The following is a 26,382-nucleotide window of genomic DNA, read 5'->3' as shown; positions in this document are numbered from 1 at the left end:
GATATCTCACTTTGTATGTAGATGAAAAGCTTCATTTTTGGCAGCTGTAGTATTAATAAATTTACCATACACTATAGTTATAGAGCGGTGTAAAATATGGTGCTAAATAAGGCATTCAGGCATCAATTTCCACCTACAAAAGGGGTTTTGAACCCTGAGTCCTATATTTCTTGGTAGTAGGGGAAAGTGTGTAGCCTGTGATATCTTCCAGAAAGTTATTCAATGTATATTCCATGAAACATTTCGTCCATACTGCACGTTTCAATATTGCTATTCATGTATGATTATTCCAAACACAGTGCTGGTATACCAACATCAAATCCAGATGAAAAAAAAGGCCCCAAAACTCGCTCGCTGCTAAAAGAACTCGATCAAATACATATCAACACAAAAAACAACTTCAGCTGACAAAAAGCCACATATCCAGGCATGAGCTCTTAGACCACGTTAAACGGCCGCTTTGCGCTGGTCCCATCCATCTCACTGATTGGGCTGCTACCCAGTTCGGCACTCCCTTCGTCACCAACCAACTCTACAACCTGAGATCCAGGCGCAGGTCTGAATCGGCGCACCGATTCTGCTTCTTTCTCCGCAATTGAGTTTCCTGCCTTTTCTGCAACTGTAGTACCGCCCATCGATGATTCAGTAGCATCCACCTCATGTGGCCCGAAACCACCATCCTGGTTAGCAGCTGCGGCATTCTTGTTGTTCTTCTTTCGCATGAAGACGACGATGAAGGCGACGATGATGGCAACAGCAGCTATCACACCGACCACAATGCCTGCAATAGTACCCCCGGAGAGTGATGGGCTAGTGGGATCGCTGTTGGCATTCACGGCAGAGGCTGCGCTAGACTCGGTGGGGGTTGCGGACGCGGATGCCGCAGCCACAGATGACGATGACGTTGGCGATGTGGATGTGGATGTGGATTTGGATGATGTTGCCGATGTAGACGTCGATATCAAAGCCGTAGAGGTTTTGTGTTTGGCGTTAATCTCGCTCTCGAGCAGGACATCGAAAGCCAAAAACTGCTCACTGGCATTCTTCCTCCAGATTCCACAAGAGTATCCTGCTCTAGAAACACACTCGATGTCGCGGTATATCGAGACACATAGATCAGATCCCTCAGGATCCCAGGTAAACAGCTTTCCTTTACCGATGGTGGAGTTTGTGCATTGCTGTTCCTCTTCGCCGCGGGCGATTTCAGTTGCACCGGTTGCGTTGGTGGTGCGGAAGGTCCATGCGTTTGCCAGGGGAATTAGGAAAAGTGCGTATGGTGGTAACATCATGGCGAGGTATCTTGAAAAGTGAACCCAAGGAGAATAATAAGAGCGTTGGGATTAGACTTTCAGCTGCTAGACAGGTGAGAGGGGAATATGTCAGTAATATACAGGATGCGCAGGCACCATATATTTTAATCGCTTGTCCATTCGGGGAGAATAAACCTCGTATTGAAATGAGCCTCGTCCGTGGTGGGGTCTCTCCTGGCCTATGCGTGGAACCAGTCAAAGCCCCTGGTTTTGGACCCTGCGATAACTGCAGTGGGCGATCTATACCGTGTGGGGAGTAGGCGGGTGAAGACCGAGGAGCTAAATTAGATGCAGATTAACACGGTGTCTAGCGCATCTCAAGGGAGATCGCTCCAGTGTGAATTAACCGTGAGGATAGGAGAATCAAACTGCTTCACCACGTAGTCATAGGCAAAGACTGTCACAAATGGAGGCTGATCTCGAGGTATGCTAACGACCTCCATGTAGCGGACGTATGGCGTGAATTTACAATGCAACTTAATGACTGGCACATGGTGGCTGACCATTTCATGGAATACGGGGTGCAGCAGTCCTCATACTTCGTACTATCCCTGTTAAAATAGTCTAAATCCAAATACTTTAACTATTTCTGTCCCCATGCTGCGAATACTGCATATTGGAGTCTCGGCTTGCAGCCATATTGTCCGCTGAGAACGGTGATTGGTGCCCTGTGGGCCGAATACGAGGTGATGGGCCTTCAGGAAAAATTTAAACTGTCACCATCGGATCGTCTGCTGTATTGTGGAGGAGGACAAAGATAAATGGATAGTAATATCTGTAAGGCAACACATATGGAGTTAGTTGTTCTCTTTCTCTGGTCTTTCACAGGTTGGGGCACCATTGAGTAGAGATGGACAGGGACTACCAAGGGCTGCGGGACAAGAATGCTTGGTGGAGGAGTCGGATTGCTGACAGGGGGTCTAGGTTTAATTTCCACTTACTTACCTAGGCTTCACGTTAGAATTATGATTATGATACGGAGTAAATCGCATCCGTTCTAGTAGTAGCTAGTAGACGATCAACATAGTGCCCATTATTAGGGTCCTTCGGGAGACCATCTTGGGATAGAACACGATTAACGGCATAAGGATACGATATTGCAGGGTTCATGACAGGAGTGAACCATAATTGAAATCGGTCACTATGTACTATCTTTGGATCTGAGATGCGATCTTTTTCCTCTTCGGTGAAGGCTAAGAGTTGGTGCCTCAGGCAAATAGGTATATTTACCGTCGATCTGCGAATCAACAGGAACATCTGATTGTATGTAGTTTCCCCCAATATTATTGGTGACAAAATGAATGATAATAGTAGCATTTGAAAGTTTTCAATAAGTGACCCGGTTCATGCTACCAGATATGACGTCAAAACACAGTTTCCAAGGTGTGATGCGCACAAAGTCATTACCGAAACAATATATTTGATTTTCGCTCTGCAGGGCCGGCATTGTTCAAGTCGGCTGCAAGTCCAACAATTTGCCTACCCCTGTGTATACATACGAGAGGCATTGTGCCCCATTCTCCAGAACATCCCAGTCACACCAGATCGGGTTCTCACCAGGCACCCGACGAGCCCAGTGTAGAACACCTGGATGATTCATAGGTGACGCAGCCCTACCGGGACGGGTGTCCAGAGTTGCACATTTGTGGTTAGATGTCGTTGTGCCACATGGGGTTGTCTCAACACGCTTGAGCCCAAACTTCTTGTATGCGCAAGCTATCTAAATTGTGAGTCGTCAAAGTACATCGACCTTGCAGCTTAACATGGGCATGTACATGTGGGGAGAGCTCGCTCTTCGACATCGGAGCTTCACGGAGCTTGCTTTCTGGCATCTTTAGTTTTCTAAATGCAATAGCCATGGTAGAGAATCATCGGGAATCCAATCAGATTGGGAGCCTGTCTCAGCTTATAGGTCGGCCAGGCACGATGCAAGGCACCAGGGCAGTCGCCATCATTGATTGGCAATGATCCTTGTCCGTCGTGTGCCGGATGTTCCTCTGATGAACGAACCCCATACGAGTGAGCCTGATCACTTGTCTCAAGATTCACCCAACAATATCACCATCGTCTGCTAGAGTGATCGCTGAGCATCCATTGAACTCTGCCAGTCTTGATATCATTGGGTACAGATCCGTCTCTCTCGATAGTCTTGTTATTGGTGTGATAGTAGGTGTCTTTCCCTGTCTATCCCCGCGCCATTGTGACGTTCCTTCCTATCGTTGATTTCGTCCAAACTTCTTTCTGGTCAATGACAACAATCGTCACTCCATTCATGTAGTTCTGATACAACGAGACCTGGGCCGTTGCTGATATTCCCTGTGTATAGTCGAGTCGTCGGTTGATATAGCCGCAAAGCCACAGTATTCAGTGAGCATATACCTTTCGATCGCGGGTGGTTGATTCATCTGCGTGAATGAGCATCTGAGTGCATTGTCTGACCGGCGACTAAGCTGTGAAATAGAAATCCACCTTTGATCTGCAGCCTTTCCAACAACATGGCACCGGCCAAAATAATCCACCACACCAGCTCTGCATCCCTGTCTCTCCATTCGATCTTCCAAAGAAGCGGCCACAAGGGCAACTGGGCAAATAGGAATCGCGGGGTCGTGCTTGTCTTCTGTATTGTCTTTCTCGTCGTGGTCGGTATCATAGCACTCTTTGCGTATCGACGAATGTTGAAACGGAAAGCCGACAAGGAGTCCTATGAGACGACGCGTGATTAGTTCATCGTGCGCTCTGCGATCTCGCGACAAGGATTACTGTTCAGGCAAGCTTGAACGCAGGCGACCTCGCTATAACTTGGAGCTATGCCTGGGATTTTGGGTAGCGTGTGGGCTGCTCGTATTCAGTGGTGTTATGTGTTGAGGTCTGTAATGATTGCCTATTGGCAGTTCACTTGCGAGAGTATCACTGAGGTCCAAGTGCGAGGAATATGATCTACTTAATGTTAGGTATCAATAGTAATCAATAATAGGAATTTGGTGTGGCATGCAACAACCTCTGCTATGTGTGTCTTCATTACCCTTTTGGCAGTGTTTCAGGATGGAGTCGATGAAAGCACTGGTTTGCACTGATGATTGCTCTGGGCGACTGTATGTGGTAGCAGATAATTGCTCAATCTAATAAAAAGCCTAGGGAAAAAACTCCGGGAACCCAGCACCTTCTGGTTCCCTGTCTCATATCCCCGAAGAACTGCCGCCTTGACATAAAGTGTGGGTATATTGGTCATTCTTGATTCAATGACTTGATTATGCTATCAATTTATCTTCGCGGTCATCTGATGGTATGGTTGGAGTAATCTTGCGTCCTGATTATTCTGTTGGCCGCTCCAAATATTGGATTTATATGGCCCACACACGTTGCGTTACTCTGTGCAATACTATGTGCCATCGCATGTCTTATCCTCACACCATGGAAACCATGCCGGGACAACGTGGAGGAATGTGGGCATTAGTATGCTCATGGGAATTACTAGTGTGGGCTCTTTTCATGGTGGGACTCATGGGCAATATCACCCAATTGTCGTTCTTTGCGTTTGATATCGACTCATCTGTCAAGGCAGGTTAGATGGCTGACACAAATATTGTTTCAGTTTCTACGGATACCATACGCTCTACAAATCCACACCTGTCCTTTTCAACGAGAAGGAAGCGGAACATAGGGCTAGAGTTACCTTGGGGATACCGTTCCTGAGGTGAGCGCAATATATATTACATCTGATTTTTTGCAACAGATGAACAAATTCAAAAAACAGTAAGACTCAAATCATCCATGTAGCTAATATGACTGCTCAAGATTACATGACAAACAACTGTGGTTTGATCTGGTTCCTGTGTACCTTCTGCACCTTGCACAGAACCACACTTGGCCTCTCATAGTGTCGGACTATTCTTTTCTCACCTACCAGAAACACTCTACGTGGATGTCAGATTATCTTCCTTGGCTAGAAACCTTCTGGAGACAATCACCAATTATCTATCCCATAGTGCAGGATTCCTAACAGTACAATTATGAGTTCAGAAACAGGCCCCTCGTCTAGTGTTCATCCAACTGATAACAAGGGCAAGAGAAAGCGGCCCGAGTCGCCTTCTGAAGACCCAACGTCCAGGAAGGTTTATTTTCCAAATGAATTTGAGACGATGTCACTAACTCAAGATTCCATAGTCCAGGGATATGAAAGTTCCGCAAAGGCAGTCAGCCAGGATCAATCTAATCAAGGTACGACTAAGTGCTGCTGTCAGAATACCACATATTCACCCTGAGAAGCAGGAAAAGAATCTTCCCCTAAATCTTGGTGACACATTGCCCAGGGAAACTTCATCTCAATATCCACAGGTCCCCGTGGAGCCTCATGGTGCGGTGAGAAAACAGAGATATTGTCCCCATTTGACAACGGCTAGTTTCGGAGAGTAAAGGCACCATGGCCCACTGGAGAAAGTGCGGCGAACCATCCGGATCGCACATTTGACGACCTTGACAACTTTAGAAAGTTCCTACGTGACTCCCGTGATGAGGCAGAACTTGCCGTGTATCTTGGACTTCAGCACAAACACGACCTCAGAAATTTCGCTTTGTCCTGGCCTGTCATCAAGACCTGGATCAAGGCACCACATAAGCAGACAATCTCACTCAAAGTTGAGATAAGTCACCTCATTCAGGATGGCAAAGAATTATCCTGTATCGTAGACCCTTACGAGATTTGGCCGCAACGCCCCCAGGAGTCGGAGGAGCACGCTTCTTTGAGGAGCACACACATCATGTCCAGTGATCTGCATAATTTCCACCGCACAAGGAGATATCGCGGTGAACTAAGCGCGATGCTGGAGCTCGATATCCCGCTGGACAACGTTTGCCACCCTAGACCCCAGCTCATATCTTGGAAAAATGAGCCGAATGACAAATTCGATCGCTGCTGGACAATCTTGGGTTATGTTTCATTGATCCCCTATATGAAATCTTGGGAAAAGGCCCTGGGATTCTTTGTCTCCTCGTCAAACAAGGCTATCATATACGACAGCAATATGCCGACAGGGACAATACCAAGACCAAACCACCTTGTGATAGCTCAGCAATGCTCCTCTGTATCTCTAGAGGAGAGTGCCAACGACCTTGCCCCAATTCAGGTAAAGGTAACCTGGGATAGGAACCGAAACACACTCAGGAACATGAATTTGTGCCGCGTCCTCACAGGTATCGCACATAATGGGAAAGTGCTCCCTCCGACAGATCCGATGATGACACAAGATCCTCGATTATGCAGAACGGGCGCATCATTCCGGGACGTCATCCGACATATGATGTCTTGTGGTGGTTATGGATTGAACCTGTATGATTTGACAATGTCGTATCGAGTGGAGACAGATAATTCCTATTATCAGATGGACGCCCTCCGAACCCAATGGAAGGTAGTGCATGGAATATTTTCACACTCGGCTAACACGAATTTCGTGATTCGGGTGCTTCTGGATGTTCATGATTACCGGAATGGGGAGGTCTATGAAACGACTGAACTGCCACCAGTGTATTGAATACTACCTTTCAATGCCAGCTACACTTCAACATGATAGGAGCGGCTTTTTTTGAGGCATCTTCAACAGAAGTGCTCGGCTTGGTTTGGTTTGGTTTACCTGCAACTTCTACTGTTATTGTTTCTCTCGTTTTTGTCGTTATTTTCCTTTCCTCCACTTGGGGGGTTGGTTCAGATGATCCAAGGCACCCGTTCAGACTCCAAGGATACAACCAGAGGGTCACATAGTTGATCATATTGTCATTGCTATCACTCCCATATATAAGATTTTCGCCTATTAGCTCTTAGTAATAGGATTTATAGCAAGGTCCACTGGGGTTTTCGAGATTTCGACACCCTTTCCATTTCTGATGTGCTGGCGGCAGTCTTAATTGCCGGACTACCGCGATTTTCGCCAACTAACACCACCGCCGTTGCACGAATTGAAAAGCTTGCCGTTGGAGCTCGGCAAAGAGTCTCGGCAGAACCAAACTCCCACTTCCACCCCGACCAGACAACAAAAGCCATTGACAACTCAAACAATGTCCAACCAATGGCTAGAGGATGTGGCTTGAATGTACGATAACTAACTTCTCTGGCCCGAGGGTGTCCCTTATAAATGGTTAGGACTGCAAAAGCACCCTGGCATCGGCAACTGAAGACAATCACCGACGGCCTTTGAGAATCTTGCAAGGAACATCGATACTGTTCGATGATCGACATATCAAGTAGATACTCAGAACAGAAATATAACAAGATAAAATTAGTTCACATCCGATAACTAGAGCGAACCCCATATCTTATAATCACTACAAGTCGATCTTGTGGAGAAGGAAAAAACGTGGATATAATTCTTCCAATCACCGATTGCCGCACTTTAATAGCCGTCGCTCCCACTAAAAGCCATCCCGTCCATGTCAACGCCAATCACCTTTCCACGCGAGCAAGGTATCAAGCCATCTACCCTGAGCCTAGGCATTCCTAATGGGTGGAGGACCAGATGATATTGTCATCCAGTGGGACCCCCGTATTCCCCCGCCATTAATTTCCCCATTTTCTTCCCCAGTCTCCACACCCGCAGCCCCCGGACTGTCGAACTTGGTAGCTCCCGAGGTCTATCAGTGTGGTGAGATTACAAGGAAGCCACGAGATTACTTGTGATGCTTCTCTCGCCGCTTGGCATTACACCCTCTGATCTCCACGTTGTGTATAAATGCGTATGCTATCCGACCTCAATGGCTCTTTTTCTTTCTTCTCTATCTTTCTCTGTTACGGCAGACTTCTCCTAGGGTCAATTCTTATCAATCTTGATTCTGCTGATATATTGACTGGGGTGATCATCCAGTCTTAGTCAAGATGGGTTTCGTCAATTTCAAGAACTATCGGGTCTACATCCTGACCTCGGTGGCCTATCTGGGCTCCCTGCTCTTCGGTTGGTGGATTTGGTCAACCTGGTCACAGAATTTCACTGATAGATGCTCTTCCTAGGTTATGATACGGGTGTTATGGGCTCAGTCCTGGCCCTTTCAAGTTTCAAAAAGGACTTCGGCCTCCCCGTTGATTCATCCGGATTCAGCGATGAAAAGAACGCTCATATCTCCTCCAACGTGGTGTCGCTACTCACCGCAGGATGTTTCTTCGGTGCCATCTTTGCTGCTTATCTGAACGATAGACTGGGCCGTAGGTACTCGCTAATGATCTTTGCTGTGATATTCCTTGTTGGAGCCTCGGTCCAAGTCGCAGCTCACCATGACATTGGCCTAATTTATGGCGGACGTGTTATCGCCGGCTTTGGTGTCGGTGGTATGTCTAGTATCACACCCGTGTTCGTCAGTGAGAACTGCCCCCCGGCAACTCGTGGCCGTATTGCCGGTCTCTTCCAGGAATTCCTAGTTATCGGCAGTACCTTCGCCTACTGGTTGAACTATGGTGTGGCGCTTCATGTACCCGAGGGTACAAGCCAGTGGCGTATCCCAGTTGGCATTCAGCTTGTCCCAGGTGGTCTGATGCTTATCGGGTTGTTCTTCCTCAAAGAGTCTCCTCGTTGGTTGCTGTCTAAGGGACGCCAGGACGAGGCACTGAAGTCGCTCGCTTACATTCGCAATGAGCCTGAAACCAGCGAGGCTGTTGTACTAGAGTTTGCTGAAATCTCGGCTGCTATCCACGAGGAAGCGCAGGCTACCGAGGGTCTGACCTGGAGGGAATGTCTTAAGCCAAGCAACCGATACCGCTTCTTCCTCGCATTCCTCCTGATGTTCTGGCAGCAGTTCTCCGGAACAAACAGCATTGGATACTACGCTCCTCAGATCTTTGCCAGCGTGAGTACATCACAGCGTTTCTATACCCATGTTTTTCAAACTAGTCCGAGCCTAACTTTTTCCATGATTATAGGTCGGATTGAGCAAGACAGACACCTCATTGTTTGCCACTGGTATCTACGGAACAGTCAAGGTGGTTGCAACAGGTGTCTTCCTGATCGTCGGTATTGATCGCTGGGGCCGAAAGAAGAGTTTGATTGGTGGTGCTGTGTGGATGGCTAGCATGATGTTCATCATAGGAGCAGTTTTGGCTACTAATCCCCCAGTTAAGGACGCCGCATCCGTCTCACCGGCCTCCATCGCCATGGTTGCAATGATTTATCTATATGTCATTGGATACTCAGCATCCTGGGGACCAGTTCCTTGGGTGTATCTTGGTGAGGTGAGTTATTCATTCGAATATATATCCTTACACATCGCAGTCGCTAACTTTGTTTCTTTTCCGACAGATCTTCCCAACTCGCCTTCGCGCCTACGGTGTCGGTTTCGGTGCCGCCACGCAATGGCTGTTCAACTTCGTCATCACTGAGATCACCCCTCGTGCTATCAACAAGATTGGTTGGAGGACTTTCCTCATGTTTGGCATTTTCTGTTCTGCCATGTGTATCTTCGTTATCATATTCTTCAAAGAGACCAAGGGCCGGACTCTGGAGGAGATGGATCTCATTTTCGGTGCTGTTGATGAGCAGCAGAGACGTGCTGATGTGGAACACACCTTGCAAAAGACTCAAGTTATGCATGAAGAGAGCGCAGAAGCTACGGAGACTGAGAAGACTCCAAATACTAGTGAGCACAAGGAGTGAGCTGGATGATGGGGGTCTACATCTCCATATTGAGATATCCGCGGGTCAAAGAATGCTACATTGGCATGTATAGAGAGAGAGATAAATACATAAACACTCCATATAAGCATATAAGCGCTTGGAATTCATTTCGACGTTGGAATAAAATATAAGCTCATGTACCTCTACACAATCTCGTCCGCAGAGCCCCACAATAAATACCGCGGGGAACTTTGAGATTTCCCCCACGCGTCATTTTCCTTTTACACGCGTTGACGCCAACAATCAACATGGCATCCCTCGACGAAACATGCGCTTCTTTGCGCGCCCAGATCAACGCTACAGAAGCACAACTTGCTGGGCTGAAACACGACCTTGCAAACGCCGAACAAGCGGCGCAATCGGAAACCGCCACGACTGTGAAAATCCAGCGCGAGGACGGGAATGGCGAAGGAAGACGATGGCCCTTGCTTCCAGAGGAATATAAGCGATATGGACGGCAGATGATTGTTTCACAAGTTGGTCTCAAAGGTAAGTGATGGCTTCGTTTGGCGGTGGAAGTTGGGAAGTACCCCCCTTGAGCAGTGGGACTGATCGCGTTTTTTTCTGAATCCACAGGTCAACTCAAACTCCGCTCGGCCAAGGTTCTACTTGTTGGAGCCGGAGGACTGGGATGTCCAGCTGCGCAGTATCTCGCTGGTGCTGGCGTTGGCACTATTGGGCTCATCGACGGGGATACAGTTGAAGTGTCGAACCTCCATCGCCAAGTGCTACATCGAACGAAGAATGTGGGTAATTACAAGGTGGACAGTGCAATTGAGTCGTTGCGAGAGTGAGTGCATCCGAGTAGGAAGATCGAGCTGGGCGCTGACCATTTTTTGTGACATTCGCTAGACTGAATCCGCATCCCACGTACATTGCGCATCGCACACACCTCACTCCAGAGGGGGCACCCGCCATCTTCCAGAACTATGATCTAATTCTCGATTGCACCGATAACCCGGCGACTCGTTACCTGATCTCAGACACTGCAGTGCTTCTTGGAAAACCATTGGTCTCTGCGTCTGCCCTGCGCACCGAGGGCCAGTTGATGGTGTTGAACAACCCACCCCGAGCGCCCGGTGACAAGGATGGAGGGCCATGCTATCGGTGTGTGTTCCCCAAACCACCACCAGCCGATAGCGTGGTCAGCTGTGCAGACGGGGGTATTATTGGGCCGGTTGTTGGGACGATGGGCGTCTTGCAGGCCCTGGAGGCGATCAATGTCATTACTGCACCTGAGATTGATGGAGGTCCAGATGTGATTACAGCTCGTCCCCGGGACCCCCCGTCTCTGCATATATTCTCCGCCTACTCATCGCCCCTAGTCCGCACAATCCGTCTTCGTTCGCGCCGGGCGAATTGTGCTGTGTGCTCTGCCGACGCAACTGTCACTCTGGATACAATCAAATCAGGCTCAATGGACTATTTGTTCTTTTGTGGATCTGCAAACCTGCCCTCCCTACTTGGTCCCGAGGAACGTATTTCTGCTCTGGAATACAGCCAAAGACACCCAATCGTCCCATCCGCTTCGTCACAGCCCCACACGATAATTGACGTCCGAGACGAAGCTCAATTTGGAATCTGCAGTCTGGAGAATAGCATCAACATTCCTATCTCTAACATCCTTTCCTCGGGGTATTCTGCTGGGTCACAGGGGACCGACAATGGACAACAAGCTGCACAAATACCTTCTTGGTTACCGTCCGAGGTTGCCTCGCCTGAATCTACGAATCCAATTTACGTCGTCTGCCGCCTAGGGAACGACTCGCAAATCGTCGTCAAGAAATTGAAAGACCTAGGACTAGATCAGAATGGGAAGAGATTCATTGGTGACATTCGTGGAGGACTACGATCATGGAAAGAACAAGTGGATTCCTCGTGGCCCGAATACTAAAGAATCAGGCCGCTAGATTGGTACATGAAATGACTGTCTAAAATATATCCCTTCCTTCCTGTTTTTATCCATCTGTCAGCCTTCAGGGCCCGCCTCACAGACAATGACCTCCCGAGGGAGGAGTACCAAACAATGGCTCTATCTATATCCACCACCAATCAGTGTGAACCCGGCCCTCATCGAGGTTACCGAGTTGCTCGAAAACACCACGGCTGACATCGACGTCAAATTCCCCACACCCCTCACATCGATCCACGAGAGTGACATCTATGCCTCTGTCGCCCCGTTGAATGTGGATCAACCGGCCACAGAGTGGATTGTGGTTGGGGTTACCGTCTACATTCGCACGGTCAAAGACAATATGAGACACGGCGCAGATGTGGTCTCCCCCGTTATTAAACCAGCCACATGCTCCCAACCCGGTTTCATACCAGGTTAGGTCACCCCCAAAGGCCTGGCCTGCGGTTGGGTTGTGTGTGTTGTTCCCGTGGCTGGCCCTGCGATTGGAACCAGGGTTAGGATGGCCCTCGATTGTGAATGTGCAAACAGGAAGAGGGATAAAAAGAAGGGCAAGTTCGTGTCTGTTTACTTACTGGTCGTCATCCTGAGATGTGATGTTTCCGTGAGGATTCATTGGAGTGCCAACGGCTAATCCCACAAAGAGGAATGCCATCATGGCGATGGCCTTGTTCTCAAATATTGCGCTGGAAATCATTTTCGGGCTGTCTCCTTTTTGTTTTTCAACGAAGAGGGGGTGAAGTTAAGGAAAGATTTTCAAAAAGCGCCTGGAATTCGTTGTTTATATTTTGTTTCCGGGCAGACTTCTCATGCTCGAACGGTGTGAGTATTTACGCCCATCGAAATGCCGCGGAGTATCAGAACCCATAGTCAAGAAACAAGTCGGAGTATCTGAAATGGCCGGAGTGAAAGGAGTGTTTCGTTAGATTTGTTGGGCTGTGGCTGTCTATATGTTGGAATCATACATGTGTAGAACTAGAGCAGCACCCGTTTTTCACATTAACCTTGAATCAATTACATCCATGTCTTCAATCTCACATTCGAAATTCACTAGGTAGACAGACTATGTATAGTGCAGACTTCGGGACACTATTATAATGTACGAAGAATCGGAAGATCGAAGAACGCAACATATCCCTTGGAGGGATAACGGCGTATAATAGACTCTAGATAGCACAACCTTAAATGGTATTTGCAACTAATCATGAGTGGTTTCAAGGTTACACCCCGGCCTCGGTTCCATATAAGCCGTTTGGGACTTCTATAATGTACTAATGTACATGTAGATCTTGTAGGAAGTGTTGGATATCGGACCGTCTTCGGACTGTCCTTTGATTGTTTGTCAGATTGAGCGCTTGTTTGCTACTCCTTTGTTAGCCCTCTATCTCACGGGCTGTTGTATGGGTTCCTATAAACCCAGGCAGTAATTGCTAAACCACTCTGAATCTATGGAGTAATCTTTCTTGCTTTATCTCTATTCACTGTATAGGAGGAGCACTGTCTGGATGATATGATACGACGTTGTCACTACTTGTCAACTATTCTTTCGACTATATCTTTTTATCTCTTTGTTCGTTGCTTTTTTGGTGTCATTTGTGTTATCTTTGTATACCTCCCCTCTTTTTTCCTCGACTACTCAGACGGGTAAAAGAAACTCAAAGAACTGTCGGAACTGCAAGGTCTTCCATTCAAACACCCCATCATGCGAACAGAGAGATTGGCCGATCTACCTATTTTGGCGGCGAAGAAAGAAACAATCCACATTTTGGTGAACGTGTACAGCGTGCGACCGATATTGACTATCATCCCAACACTTGTTTTTCATATAAATTCGATGTAGCAGAGCAGACATTAGACAACCACCGCTACATGCAGAAATCGGTAATTATAAGCATCCTGCAGCCTAGGGTGTTTGGGCGGCCACGGCACATGTCAATGGTCACATGGGCTGTTTTATTGGTCCTTTGATGCCTAGAAGGACCTCGGGATGCAAGGCTCCTTTACTACATCATGATTGTCTGAGGTGCACTCTACCGTCGCATTTATGTATACGAAACAGCCTCGCACTAGTACATACAGCTATGGTGGTGAAAGATGTCGCTCTTGACATTGGTTTCGAGTTCCTGGCGAGGGCCCGTTAACAGCCCTATGTGACAGGGTTCCCCTCTCGAATCACTCCTGGACTTTTAGTACGTGACACTCAAGCCAGTACAATAAGGAGTTAACAACTATGTGATCTGGTCACAATAATGGTCTCTTAGGCTACAAATACTCTATAGTTAGTTCATATCTACATTACGAAGTCACCATGTATGAAGGAGCGGCCGATCGATTTTCGGATTTTGTATGATTTCTTGATATCAGCTGGTTGCGACTGATTCGTAATCCTCTAATCTACTTAAGAGGAAAAATAAAATACCGATCACCGCTTAACGGTCGTCCTGGTCTGGAGCCACATCTAATGTCACGCCACCAAATTCTGTACCGCATTATACAGTATGGATAGGTCAAGTAGGTAACTTGCTTTGCATATGGTCGATATTTCAAACGGAACGCGCCGTGTATCTTCCTGCTTACTGTCTCCTTCCCCCAGCGATAACTGTGCTGATGCCTGTAGTGCAACCATTGCGAACAGGGGATACCGGTGTTCTCTTGGCTAAGATCGACGCTTCCTTACTACGCTATACCTTGCAGCGATATTAGTCGCTATAGGAAACGACTCTAGTGTGGCTACCGTCACTACAATCATAGGGGGCTTAGTAGGGGACAATCACAAAATTGTTGTAGTTGGAATAGGTGTAGGCGTTTCTCTGGGGGTTCTCTCTGTCGTAATTCAAGATGCAGGTTTTTTATGAGTGAAAGGTCAACAAATACAGCAATTGTATTCAGTCTGTCAGAGGGAAGCCAAGAAAGAGAAGAGACCTCGGTTGTTGGCCTGACCAACAAGGCACCAAAGTTTATATGCGGAGTGCATCTTCCCCCACATGCTGTAGCCAATCACTCGAAGGCGGGGTGTGTACTGCAAACGTCCGCGATCGGGACTTCAACCCGACTTCCCGGCTTCTTTGCCCTTTTATAATATTCCAGTTTTTTCTCAATCTCACACATTCTTGCCCTTGCATCATCTGGAGGTCACGTGGGCGATGCTGATAAAATAGCGTTGAAGATCCTGATCCTTTTGTGGCTGCGCCAAGGCGCATCACTGTGTGAACCCGGTCAATATGGCACATGTTCGATCTAATCAGTCGGGCTCATCCTTCGGGTCTTCGACATCACAGCATGATGTGCAAGATGAGTCTAGCAAGGAGAAAACTTCACTCTTAGATTCCGTCAAAAAGACATGGGAGAAATTGGGCTTGGACAGACCCACCGTCCTCCTGATGCTGAAGTGAGTTTGGGACAAAAATTCCAGTGTGGTACAGTAGGATATCTAACAGCTGCTCTAGGGGCGGTCTTCCACCCACCATAGCCATTTCAATGTGAGTTACCTTGGAAGTTCCCGGTCTATCAGAATCGGCCTGACCCTTAGTCCAGCTGCCAATCCAAGGTGGTTGCCCACGAGTTCACGACCTTGAGCTATCTCGTGCCCATCGTCTCTATCTTGGGATTCGCAATTATGCCTCGCGCAAAGTTCATCCAGATGATGATTTTTGACATCTTGGCTGTCGGCCTAGCAGCATGTTTTGCTCTTTTGACAATGTTCTCCAGTGTCAGTGCGCGCCAACATACCGAGACTGACCCCACTGAGAAATACAACTCCTCCGCATCTGCTGTCAGTGCTGTGTGGTTGTTCTTCCAAATCTGGATGGTTCACACCTTCCGCGCCAAATACCCGCAGCTGCAATTCCCCGTGATTATTTACGCAATCTTCGCGAACGTTACTTCGATATACGCTCCACAAATGCATAACATGACAGCTGCATTTGCTATGGTCAAGAAATTGATTGCAGCATTCTTTACTGGTCTCGCAATTTCAACAGCAACCTCGCTATTCATCCTTCCAATGACGTCACGACAGGTTGTCTTCAAACAAATGGCGTCCTACATTGGCGGGCTTCGCTCAGCCTTGAATGCCCATGCTCTGTATTATCAATCATTGGAAAGAGACGACATGTTTGGCCGAACAGAAACCTATGACGAAGGCCGTGAGAAATTTGGCAAGAAGGGAAAGGTCTATAGTCCCGAGGCAGAAGCCATCCGCGGTGCGGTCCGACAGATCACCGATATCCACGCCAAACTCCATGGTGATCTCACATTTGCGAAGCGTGAGATCGCGTTAGGAAAATTGGGACCCGATGATATCCAGGCGATCTTTCGTCATCTTCGCCAGATTATGATACCGGTTGTCGGGTTGAGCTTCGTGGTGGATATCTTTCAGCGAATGTCAGACTATAACAGATGGAATCGACCCATTGATTTAAACGAGCCTGTTGTCCCAGAGGATATCCGACAACGCGTTGTGCACGAGTGGAATGATATCATGAGAGCGGTACACGATCCATTCGCGACGATGATCCAAACTATTGATGAGGCATTGCTACATACGTCCTATGTTTTCAGGCTGACCAAACCACCCAAACGAAAAGGTGCAGCGAAGTCTTCAGGTGACAATTCAACGGGGGAAGGCAATGATGTGGAGGCCAGAGCCGAGAACACTGCACCTGGACAAAAGGCATTCATCGAGCATTATGAAAAGAAACTTGGAGAATTTCGAATCGCAAAACGTCTCGCTTTGCAGACATGGGCAGAGGAAAAGGGTGTTACGCTCCCGGCTGACTTTTTCGATCATCCTACTTCTCCTGAAATTTTGAACTCCGATTTTTTAGATACCTCGGCTACGGAACAAGAGCGAAGCCGACGACAGTTGTATCTATTCCTCTATGTATGTCTTCGTCTAGCGGTCACTCAGTATTGTTGATGCTAACACACCCTCAGATGGAGCAATTGCTGCACTCGACCGGCCATACCGTGCTGAACTTCGTCCGGTATGCCGATCATGTTGAGGCCAAAGGGAAACTATTGAAAACTCGGCTCGTTATCCCTGGCAGTAAGCGAGTGTGGAAGTGGGCCAAGTCCTTTTTGAGTGCGGTGGACACTGATGATGATAATATGGGCGACATTCATACACAAAACAACATCCTGCAGCTTGGCGAGGCGTATAAGCTTCGCAAAGACCCCGAGCATTTGCCACCAACTACTCTCTTTGAGAGGATTGGAGACAAGATACGGGTTATCCCCTGGTTTCTGCGCTCGTTTGAGTCGACCTACGGCTTCCGTGTCGCCTGTGCCACCATGACTGTTGCCATAATTGGCTTCCTACACCAGACCCAGGTCTTCTTCACTGCACAAAGATTAGTGTGGGCCATGATCATGATCAATATGAGCATGTCTCCCACCTCAGGACAGAGCATTTTCAGTTTCGTGTTGCGGATTTTTGGTACATTCCTTGCAATGGTGGCAAGTCTTCTGATGTGGTATATCCCAGGTGAAAGGACCCCGGGCATTATCGTTTTTCTGTTCATCTTTGTTTCCATTGCCTCCTACATCCCCATCAAGATGTTCCGCTTCCGAGCTGTCGGGATCATCAGCATCGTCACTACAAGCATGATCATCGGTTATGAGCTCCAAGTTCGCCGAGTAGGCGAGGCAATTGCGACCTCCAATGGACAGGTCTATTACCCCATTTACCTTTTGGCGCCTTATCGGCTGGCTGTAGTGGCAGGCGGTATTGCTATCGCATTCATTTGGACGTTCTTCCCATATCCGATCTCTGAGCACTCAGTCCTCCGTCAAAGTCTAGGAGCATCGTTGTATCTTCTGGCAAACTACTACTCGATTATCCACGAGACGATCTCCGGTCGCATGCGTGGTGACGAAGGTGAATACCTACTCAAAAGGACATCTGCGGGTCGCAAACTTGAGAAAGCGCGACACAAAGTGTTCTCGAAGCAAATGCTTATGCTAGCTGGTTTACGGACATACTCTGGGTTCCTTCGGTGGGAGGTTCCGGTTGGCGGTAGATTCCCCAAGAAACAGTATGATTCGATTATTCTCTGTGTAGAAAAGTATGTCATCTCCTCCCCCTTTCATTCCAGGTACTAACTGTTACCTTTCTAGCATCGTGAACTATCTCAGTTTGCTAGGCTACGCATCTGATACCCTCATGTATCTCGGCGAGGGCGAAGATGAGTCCGATAACACCTGGATGATCGATTTCCGACGATTGATCAATACTGCCAAGGTGACCACTCACGAGGTCACGTCTTTACTCTGTCTTCTCTCTGCTAGCATTACGAATCGACAACCTCTGCCCCCGTATCTCAAAGCACCCCGCCCGTACAGCTTCACGAGGCGCCTACAGGCTCTTGACAGTGATCTTCTCAGCCTCCGGCACATTGCCGAGCCAGGGTTCGCGGCATTTGCAGTTTTGCAGATCTCCACCCGATGCATTGTCGGTGATATGGACAGATTACTCCGGTACGCCTCTTATACAAACTCCGTTGTTAGACCTGACCGGATTTGCTAATATGCGTATTCATTCTAGCCTCGTGAAAGACTTAGTCGGTGAATTAGACTTCTCTTTCCATGCTGTAACCACAGGAGAGTCAATGGCCGAGTCACGAATGCCCTCTCGGACGGGATCAAGAGCGGATTTGAGCGAGTATGCATCATCGAGACCTGGTGATCGGGATAAGAACGATTGATTGTCTTTTGGTTTTTGTTCACGGTGCGCAGCTTCTAAATACATATTCTAGCACTTGTACATAGACATGATTATATCATTGGCTTCATTGACCCACAACGTTGTACAACTGGTCAATTTCTCCCATACCCCGCAATATAGTTGTCCACAATCGGTCGATCTTCATACCTAGACTTGCAACGCCTTACTCTCTTCGTCCTTCTATATTTACATCTGCTCGGTGTAAACCAACCAGAATGACCGACGTCAAACTTGACCAAGCTTCCTTCTCTCAATCCGCCGGTAAAACAGTCCTGATAACCGGTGCAGCGCGGGGGATCGGGGCCGCAACCGCAATCTTATTCAACTCCCACGGTGCCAATGTCGTTCTCGCCGACCTCCCCCAACTGCGAGATAGCGCCGAAGAAGTCATCCAGAAGCAGATGCAATTCCCAAACCGCGCAATATTCGTATCTACCAATATCGTCAACTGGGCAGAACTAACAGCATGCTTCGAAACGGCAATCACCACCTTCAGGAAGGTCGACATCGTCATAGCTAACGCGGGTATTATGGAGTGCGAGTCCGTCCTGGACATGGACAACGTGGATGAGAATGGACATCTTCTCGAGAGTATGGAAGCGGGGAGGGTCATCGATGTCAATCTAAAAGGAACATTGAACAGTGAAGTTTCCCATCCTCTTCAATTTAAATCTCGATTTGAATCCCAGTTCTATCTTGCTCACATACTGACGTGTCTATCTGTCTACATGAAACAGCTCTCCGCTTGGGATTACACTATATGAAATCCACCCCATCTACCACCCCATGCCCCCAACCGACAAAGTCAATCTTGTTAGTGGGATCCACATCGAGTTATTTCGGCGGAACAGGTGTAGCCGCCTACATCGCGTCGAAGCATGGCGTGCTGGGTCTCCTACGGGCGTGTCAGAATGTTGCGCGCGCACACGGCGTCCGGGTTAATGCCGTCGCGCCGTTTTTGACACCGACTCATATCACCGCGGGCTTTGCGCATAAGTGGGATGAGGCGGGTCTTGAGAAGAATACTCCCGGTCGAGTTGCGGATGCTATTGCAGTTGTGGCTTTGGATGAGAAGCGGCAGGGGAATTGTGTTATGGTGAGATATAACTACTGCATGGAGTAATGACTCGAGGTATGATGCTAATTCTCTTTTGATTTGGGTAGGTCGCTGGTAAGTATCTCCGAGAGCTTGAGGAGCCCAGGGCAAACCTCTTGCCTGTGTGGTTGGGGGAGGATCTTACTGGGTTTATGAGTCAGGCTATGCAGTTCTTTGTTAGTATTGGGGGATATGTCTTGCCTAAGAAGTATTAGGAGTCACTCTTATACCTTATCTTCAGGTTTCGAGCTTATTATAAATGACGTCAAGCTAGCGAATGCTCTATTGTTCTTGTTTAGGCTGATCTTGACTGGTTCAAGGTATTGACGCATAAACTTCTTCAATCTGAGTCATTCTTGTGCAGCGGTACAACACAAACCCCAAATCCGGTGCCTTTTTTCGTGCATAAGTCGTTCGAGTTGATCGACTTGAATTTGGGTTCCCTGGGTAGGATCTCGCTTAGACGGATTCCTAGCGGGAATTGGGGACATGCTAGGAAGCGAGCCGAGCCGAGAATCCTAGATCCACCGAAATTGCGGGTACACTTACAACCGTGGAGCTAAAGAAAGAGATCAACACAGCACTGGCTATCGAGATTGGGGAAATCAAGAGAGAGAGAAGTACAAACAGTCCTGGACTGGCAAACAGGTTCACGTGACTACAGTCTCAACAAGTCCGGTAACTCTAGGAGTTACCCCTATCCCATAATTTGACTTGCTCGGCGATGGTGACTAGGGGACTCTGGAACTTACATGTCGATGGTATGGACTTCCTCCAAGAGTTGTTCCAAAGCTAACATCGTTGTAGGGAAATGGTATCGTTGGTTCCACCCTCCCCGCGGACACTCTTCATGCCCAGACACGCAAGCAACACTGAACACTATCCACAAGATTCTTTTGATATCCGACAAGTTCAAATGGGAGACTGTTCCATTTCCGACACCGCTTCATTTTCAACTCGACTATGTCTATACCATTGATAAAGATGCTGGTCATTTTACAGTCACCCAGTGGACAGAGGTGAATGAGACTCTATACCCGATAGTCCGACGTGCGACGTTGGCCAGTATTCAAGAGACACGACTCAGTACAATAGACACGCTCCTTGATGATGTCATGGTAGTTTCTAGGCACAAGGATTACTTACTGGGTGATTCAAAAGAAAACGGCGTGCAGCATCTATTGAAATCATTCCGAATCAACCCTAGCATCCCCGCGCCGCTAAACGAACTACAATTTCAGCTCTTTACGGACTTTGTCTTCATGTGGCGATTTTATTTCGATGACACTTCGAGCTGGGAAAACTCATTTCCTGTTTTCTCTGCCCTTGCTATTGGACTATTACGTATCGCAGCATGGGACTTTGAGGTCAGGAATGGGGATACAGAGGACCTGCCTATCACATTTTCCTCCCTTCCACAATGGAAGGCGCCTACTCATAACGTATTCTGGTTCCACAAATATCTGATCGTGTGCTGCAACACCGAGGAAATTGGCACTTCTATCGCTGCAAAGGCAAATGACTTTTTGTCCCGCAGTACCAACCACGCAAGGATTGCTCATGGGATAGTTGGGATAGCCATTTCCATGCGGCATATAGCACTTTTTGAGATTCGCAATGGCGATCTATTTCATTCTCCGCCCATTCCCCTTGTTACCAACACTTCAGCCATGTGTTGCTCCCCAGGATTCAGGGTTTTGGCTTACATATTCACCTCAAATCACTGGGCGGGACATTCATCGGAGTCGGGAGAATATTTGGGTACAATACCCACTGAGCTGTTCAGCATGATCCTTGAGGCATTCACGCCGCGGGATTTGGTCTCGATGGCGCAGGCATCTATTTTGGTTGAGAAATGGTATTACTCTTCCATTCCCCAAATCTGTGGCATCAAGGTACACAACTTTGCCCTCTCGATACCATGTTGCGGCAAGCGATATACATCGAACGCACCCGGGATTTTCTGCTCGGTCTGCTATGCCTGGTCACATATGGAGTGTGCAGAGCTGTCCGCTCATGTGCCTTCTGACACTGCCAAGTATATCTGTTCTGATTGTCAAGAGAGCACACCTTCTACTGGTCTTGAGACGGGCGGTATTCACCAAACCTACCGTGAAATTCGGGTACGAAAATCATGCAGTGTAGTTCATGATGGCAAAGCTACGGATTTTCTGTTGCGAGTTACAAAGCCAGCCTCTCGCCGGCCAGAGTTATCGCTAATCCGAAGCCACGGCCCGCCTCCTCCACGGAACGTCGATTATACGATATTCTTCAATGGGGTATTCTCTGGTCTCGCGTATGGATTTGATTAGTAGCACAATTAATTATTCACATAGTAAGATAGATAACCAAAAGCGTGGTCTTGCGTGGAAATTGAGCTCATGGCCGTGTCACTTAATCCATGTTTCATCCAAGATGTTGACTGATTCTCGGTCAAAATGGTATACATTACTATCCTCGGCTCAGTCTGCAACGAACTTGCCTTATTCATGCAGCAATGTGAAATCTCTCCTCAATAAAACGCCTTCAATCCCCCAATCCACAGAGGCCACAGAATTCGACGGAAAGCATCATTTGTCCTTAGATGGCTATTCAAAATGAACACTCTTGCCGGCTGGTAAACTGTCAAGTCGTACTTGTGAGCTGCCTTCTTTCAAAAAGAATATACCTCGAACTGTCTTCATTGCAAGCTCTCGTTTGAGGACATGCACTTTGTCAGCAGAATACATGCCGAAATGGCCTGGGTTTCAACTACTTCAAGAGCCTGTGGGTAACTATCACTGTATCTTTGTCCTTGGCTGGTCATACATTCTTTCGGCGCGGATGATAGAGTTACGCCGGCGAACAACAGATGGTAAGGTTTTGTATACAACCAACCATGCACACTGGACTAGGCGTGGAGGAGATCAGTCCGGCAATTCCTTTGACCTTGATATTGAGAGTGGCAATATGGTTGAAGTTCAATGGTGGACTGCAGTCCTCGCAGAGGAACGTGGGTGGGAGGCGATTCCGACTCGGGATGGTAAGCAGTACTATCCGCCATGGGAATGTCATTTGGACGGCAGTTCATTCAGACTGCATCATTGCGCACAAGTGCCATCCTCGATCTCTGCCTTCGAGCCACCATCTGCAGCAGAAGCCTATGACTACCTTTGCAATTTCACCCGATTTCATGATGCTTTTGGTCAATGGCGCATTTGCTGCTGCTCTCACATTACCATCGCAGAACCGATTTAGTGCTTCTATTACCTTGCCTAAGCCTCTTAATAGGCCCAGCTCACGGCAAAACACCGAGTTGATATATGCCAATCAAATTCCAACTACTGCCGAGCTTCCTCATTTCATGGCCTTGTCATGCACTTCAGGTCTCGTTGTGTCGTGTCTATTGAGCTCTTTTTGGGAACCGGACATCCCATGCAATCTAGCCAGTCAGTGGCTAACGCCCTTAAAAGAAGTATTCCCCTCGTTCATTCAATCGAAGAATTTGCACCCCCTCATTCTTGCCATGTCTGAGCGCACCCCGAATATGGCTTTTCTATGGCTAGGTGCTGCAATCACAGGCCTTTTGCCCCGGGTGTTTAAAGTATCGAGAACATTCCTACCAATGGTCTGCTTGGAGCCTGTTTTTTGGACTTCATCTCCTCAATCATTTATGGACCCTCAATATCACCGCCCTACGCCAATTAAGAATATTGATGGCTTAGATATGATTCCAAGATAAGATGAATTTCACCTTTTATTCGTCACGCATGAGGTCTCGCAGGTGTACGGAAACCCACCGATCTCTCCATACCCTCCGTTTGGCTTATTAGATGTTCAGAACACATCTCTTGAGGTTAGACTGCACTTTTTGTGCAATCATCGGCCGGAATATCACTCTTGGAATTGGCTATGCGAAAGCGGGAAAGTGCTGGTTGATTTTGGCCTGCCATGCGGATCACAATGAGCAAACCCAAGTTCTACGAGTCGTACATTGCCATCAATATCGCCAGCCACTGTCATAACAAGGCCTCTATCAATTGGGCCGAGCCTTGCAAATCCCAGTACTGAAGAGTTTGACGATACTGTTTCTCAAATTGCCACACGAAACTTGTTTTCTTGGACGTTGTTCACCGAAGGTATCAGGGCAGAAGAAAAGGCACTTTGGAAACACGAATGGTTGGAATTTTTGATTGATGGGGAGGGACATGCCGAATCAAATGAAACCAGCTCATCAGATCGAGAAGACAAAGTGGATCGAAGATTTGCATACGTCCGAGAGTGGCAGGACGAGGTTCAATTTGAATGATCAATGCCTTGTTCAATATCGGCAGTTGCTTTCAACTTCTATATCATCCAGGCCATATGCTAATCCTGTAAAGTCCCCATTGAACCGAATAGTAAAATCAACCAAGCCTTTCGGGAATCTATGGATTAGATCCCCAATATTTCGTAGCTCCAGTCGAAGGTGCGCAGGTTTGGAGAGCCGCACTCGAAGGTCCTTCATGGATCCATCGATTGTGATAGCGCGAGCTTTTCTTCCAAGCCGCCCATCCAGCCTGTTAATACCGCCGGGTGTGAGTTGTGTCTTTTTCTGGTCCTCCTTAAGACAGGTGGCACATGTAAATGAATTTTCAGATGGCAGGGTTTCTAGCCCAATACACTTTTGATGCTGCCATATACGACATTTGCTACAGTATACGCCCAAATCCTCTAATCCAGTTCGATCGCCGCAACAGGGTATAGAAAGGTACAGGCTATGCACAGAAACATGCTTGAACTGGGGCACTGAAGCGTAGTACGAGCGTTCAGCTTCGAAGGAGGCTTGTGCAAAAGACACTGCATCTCTGGGCTCCGAGCTGTGGAGAATCTCTGATAAGATCTCCGGTGGTATATGATAAGGCCACTTCTCTCGGTGAGCCCAGGTCTCTTTCCAGCAGTCAGTAGATAGAGCCTGAGCTAATACTCGGAAGCCCGGGGAGCACTTTGATGCCGAGGAATCAGCCAGTAGCGGGAGAACTTTGCTACACGCAACGGTGTCCTCGAAGATTTCAACGAAGGCGATATGGCGCGGTGAGATAAGGATGGACCGAGCTTTGTGGGTTGTGCGACTCGAACTGCGAATGAGCGCTTTGGCTCCAGCGATGGCCGTTAGAAGCATTTGACGCGACTCAAGATCTGGTTGCAGCATAATGAGAAATTCATGAAACCAATACGATTCTTCTTCGGGAAACTGCCAGCGAGGAATCGAGCTATGATTGACAGGCAATGGTACGTCGCAATTGTAAGACACTTCAAAATCCCATGAAGCGAGACATAGGATAGCTCTGCTAAATGCTTTGAATACACGGCTTCCATAATGCCAGGTGATAGGGTCATCAATCCAGGTGCGCCATAGATAGACAAAATCCAAGAAGAACTGTTGTTGAAGCTCCAACATGGCCGTAGGCAGACTAGTCTGGATGTTTAATGGTTTCAAGCTGACCGAGTCAAATCCCGGGTCCCGGTCTTTTCCAGAATCAAGAATTGAGGGGAGAGGCGATTCTCGCAAGGACTCGATGGAAATACTAGAGTTGTCGCATATATCGGCAAGCCTGGCTTCGTATGCTAGGGGCGTTCGTATGCCATCATCCGTCCACTTTGAAATAATGAAGGTGCCAGCATCCTGATCGATGGTATAGACAAAATCGAAGTAATGATCTAGCGGGCTTGGAAAGGGAACTCGCTCCCACCGCTTAAGATTGATCGTCTTGTCATGTATCTCCTTGACTCTGCTCACTGTCTCGGCTGCCTCTGGTGGGCTAACTCGAACCAGTGGATGACAGAGGCGATACCAGCAGTCTAATAAAACCGTAAGCATGTCGAAATAAATAATCATGCATTTTACCAACCGTTCACGTGCAAGTTCCATAAACCCCTGGTTCCCATCCTGGGGAGGATGTCTCCCAGGGAGACGATCCACAATATGAAATCAAAGTCCAGACTAGAGATTTATAGAATCTGGTTTGAGCACGCAGAGAGAGTAGTGTGTCTCCCTTTGGATAGTGGGGTGTCATTCAGGATCGCAGACCCCTACGGTGAGTATTAGCCAACACGAGAGGGGGTGGAAGTAGGCACAGTCAGCCGTGGGCATTTCTACACGTGACGCCATACTAATGAACGAGATGTTCAAAGGGCCTCACTTCTCTGCGTATCAGTATAAAAATCAATATTGAATCATTGGGTGCCTTTTTATCTCTCTGTATTTATACTGTCAACAAAATAAAAAGCTCGAGGTCAAAAGTATTTTCTAGCGTTTCCCTAAGATTATATATAGCCTATCCACTCGCTGCATGTTTTTATTCAACTACACGCTTATATATAAACGCTACGATACAACTTGAAGTTACCACCACAAGATACTAATTTAGCTGGAGTTCATGCAGCAGTACTCCTTGCATTATGCACGGAATGCTCGTTGCACCGTCATCACGACAGCTAACAAGGGAAGGGATAGGGAGGCTGGAATGCCAACCGTGATAAAGCCCTGGCGCCCTTTAACCCATCATTCCTAGGGGTCTGGCGGTATTAATCCCCGAGATAGAAGGTGTGAATAAGGATATGGCAGATCTCGGACCAATTGCAATGCAGTTACTATGTATCCCTTGTCTTGTGGAATCCGACTAAATGGGCTCCATTGTAGGTTTCCCGATGACCAAGGGGTGGATGGGGAG

The 26,382-nt window shown here is 47.7% G+C and overlaps 11 protein-coding genes across 11 annotated transcripts; 7 read left to right on the top strand and 4 right to left on the bottom strand.

Annotated features, from left to right (window-relative positions):
* Positions 1–437: 437 nt before the first annotated feature.
* On the bottom strand, positions 438–1,286 carry N7517_010544 (uncharacterized protein; the record flags this gene model as incomplete). The annotated part of the gene is made up of 1 exon (XM_056728267.1): positions 438–1,286. One exon carries the CDS (start codon positions 1,284–1,286, stop codon positions 438–440), a length of 849 nt encoding a protein of 282 aa, XP_056574082.1.
* A 1,474-nt stretch (positions 1,287–2,760) lies between these two features.
* Positions 2,761–3,169, bottom strand: N7517_010543 (uncharacterized protein; the record flags this gene model as incomplete). Its single annotated transcript, XM_056728266.1, has 2 exons — positions 2,761–3,026; positions 3,055–3,169. 2 exons carry the CDS (start codon positions 3,167–3,169, stop codon positions 2,761–2,763), a joined length of 381 nt encoding a protein of 126 aa, XP_056574081.1.
* Positions 3,170–3,805: 636 nt separating this feature from the next.
* N7517_010542 (uncharacterized protein) lies at positions 3,806–4,033 on the top strand (the record flags this gene model as incomplete). Its single annotated transcript, XM_056728265.1, has 1 exon — positions 3,806–4,033. One exon carries the CDS (start codon positions 3,806–3,808, stop codon positions 4,031–4,033), a length of 228 nt encoding a protein of 75 aa, XP_056574080.1.
* A 1,287-nt stretch (positions 4,034–5,320) lies between these two features.
* N7517_010541 (uncharacterized protein) lies at positions 5,321–6,838 on the top strand (the record flags this gene model as incomplete). The annotated part of the gene is made up of 3 exons (XM_056728264.1): positions 5,321–5,538; positions 5,621–5,669; positions 5,711–6,838. 3 exons carry the CDS (start codon positions 5,321–5,323, stop codon positions 6,836–6,838), a joined length of 1,395 nt encoding a protein of 464 aa, XP_056574079.1.
* Positions 6,839–8,172: 1,334 nt separating this feature from the next.
* N7517_010540 (sugar porter family MFS transporter) lies at positions 8,173–9,937 on the top strand (the record flags this gene model as incomplete). Its single annotated transcript, XM_056728263.1, has 4 exons — positions 8,173–8,248; positions 8,305–9,134; positions 9,208–9,516; positions 9,584–9,937. The coding sequence occupies 4 exons, from the start codon at positions 8,173–8,175 to the stop codon at positions 9,935–9,937; spliced, it is 1,569 nt and encodes a 522-aa protein (XP_056574078.1).
* A 269-nt stretch (positions 9,938–10,206) lies between these two features.
* N7517_010539 (HesA/MoeB/ThiF family protein) lies at positions 10,207–11,852 on the top strand (the record flags this gene model as incomplete). Its single annotated transcript, XM_056728262.1, has 3 exons — positions 10,207–10,447; positions 10,535–10,748; positions 10,811–11,852. 3 exons carry the CDS (start codon positions 10,207–10,209, stop codon positions 11,850–11,852), a joined length of 1,497 nt encoding a protein of 498 aa, XP_056574077.1.
* Positions 11,853–11,994: 142 nt separating this feature from the next.
* Positions 11,995–12,567, bottom strand: N7517_010538 (RlpA-like double-psi beta-barrel domain-containing protein; the record flags this gene model as incomplete). The annotated part of the gene is made up of 2 exons (XM_056728261.1): positions 11,995–12,349; positions 12,446–12,567. 2 exons carry the CDS (start codon positions 12,565–12,567, stop codon positions 11,995–11,997), a joined length of 477 nt encoding a protein of 158 aa, XP_056574076.1.
* Positions 12,568–15,091: 2,524 nt separating this feature from the next.
* On the top strand, positions 15,092–18,574 carry N7517_010537 (uncharacterized protein; the record flags this gene model as incomplete). The annotated part of the gene is made up of 6 exons (XM_056728260.1): positions 15,092–15,258; positions 15,317–15,349; positions 15,405–16,752; positions 16,806–17,935; positions 17,988–18,347; positions 18,415–18,574. The coding sequence occupies 6 exons, from the start codon at positions 15,092–15,094 to the stop codon at positions 18,572–18,574; spliced, it is 3,198 nt and encodes a 1,065-aa protein (XP_056574075.1).
* A 235-nt stretch (positions 18,575–18,809) lies between these two features.
* Positions 18,810–22,002, top strand: N7517_010536 (uncharacterized protein; the record flags this gene model as incomplete). Its single annotated transcript, XM_056728259.1, has 4 exons — positions 18,810–19,185; positions 19,413–19,690; positions 19,759–19,765; positions 20,498–22,002. The coding sequence occupies 4 exons, from the start codon at positions 18,810–18,812 to the stop codon at positions 22,000–22,002; spliced, it is 2,166 nt and encodes a 721-aa protein (XP_056574074.1).
* A 637-nt stretch (positions 22,003–22,639) lies between these two features.
* Positions 22,640–22,927, top strand: N7517_010535 (uncharacterized protein; the record flags this gene model as incomplete). Its single annotated transcript, XM_056728258.1, has 1 exon — positions 22,640–22,927. The coding sequence occupies one exon, from the start codon at positions 22,640–22,642 to the stop codon at positions 22,925–22,927; it is 288 nt and encodes a 95-aa protein (XP_056574073.1).
* Positions 22,928–23,990: 1,063 nt separating this feature from the next.
* On the bottom strand, positions 23,991–25,529 carry N7517_010534 (PHD finger domain-containing protein; the record flags this gene model as incomplete). The annotated part of the gene is made up of 1 exon (XM_056728257.1): positions 23,991–25,529. One exon carries the CDS (start codon positions 25,527–25,529, stop codon positions 23,991–23,993), a length of 1,539 nt encoding a protein of 512 aa, XP_056574072.1.
* Positions 25,530–26,382: the final 853 nt, after the last annotated feature.

The sequence above is a fragment of the Penicillium concentricum genome, assembly GCF_028827145.1.
Source record: "Penicillium concentricum strain IBT 3081 chromosome Unknown utg000006l_segment0_segment0, whole genome shotgun sequence".
Lineage (NCBI taxonomy): Eukaryota > Fungi > Ascomycota > Eurotiomycetes > Eurotiales > Aspergillaceae > Penicillium > Penicillium concentricum.
This window is presented reverse-complemented; position numbering and strand designations above follow the sequence as displayed.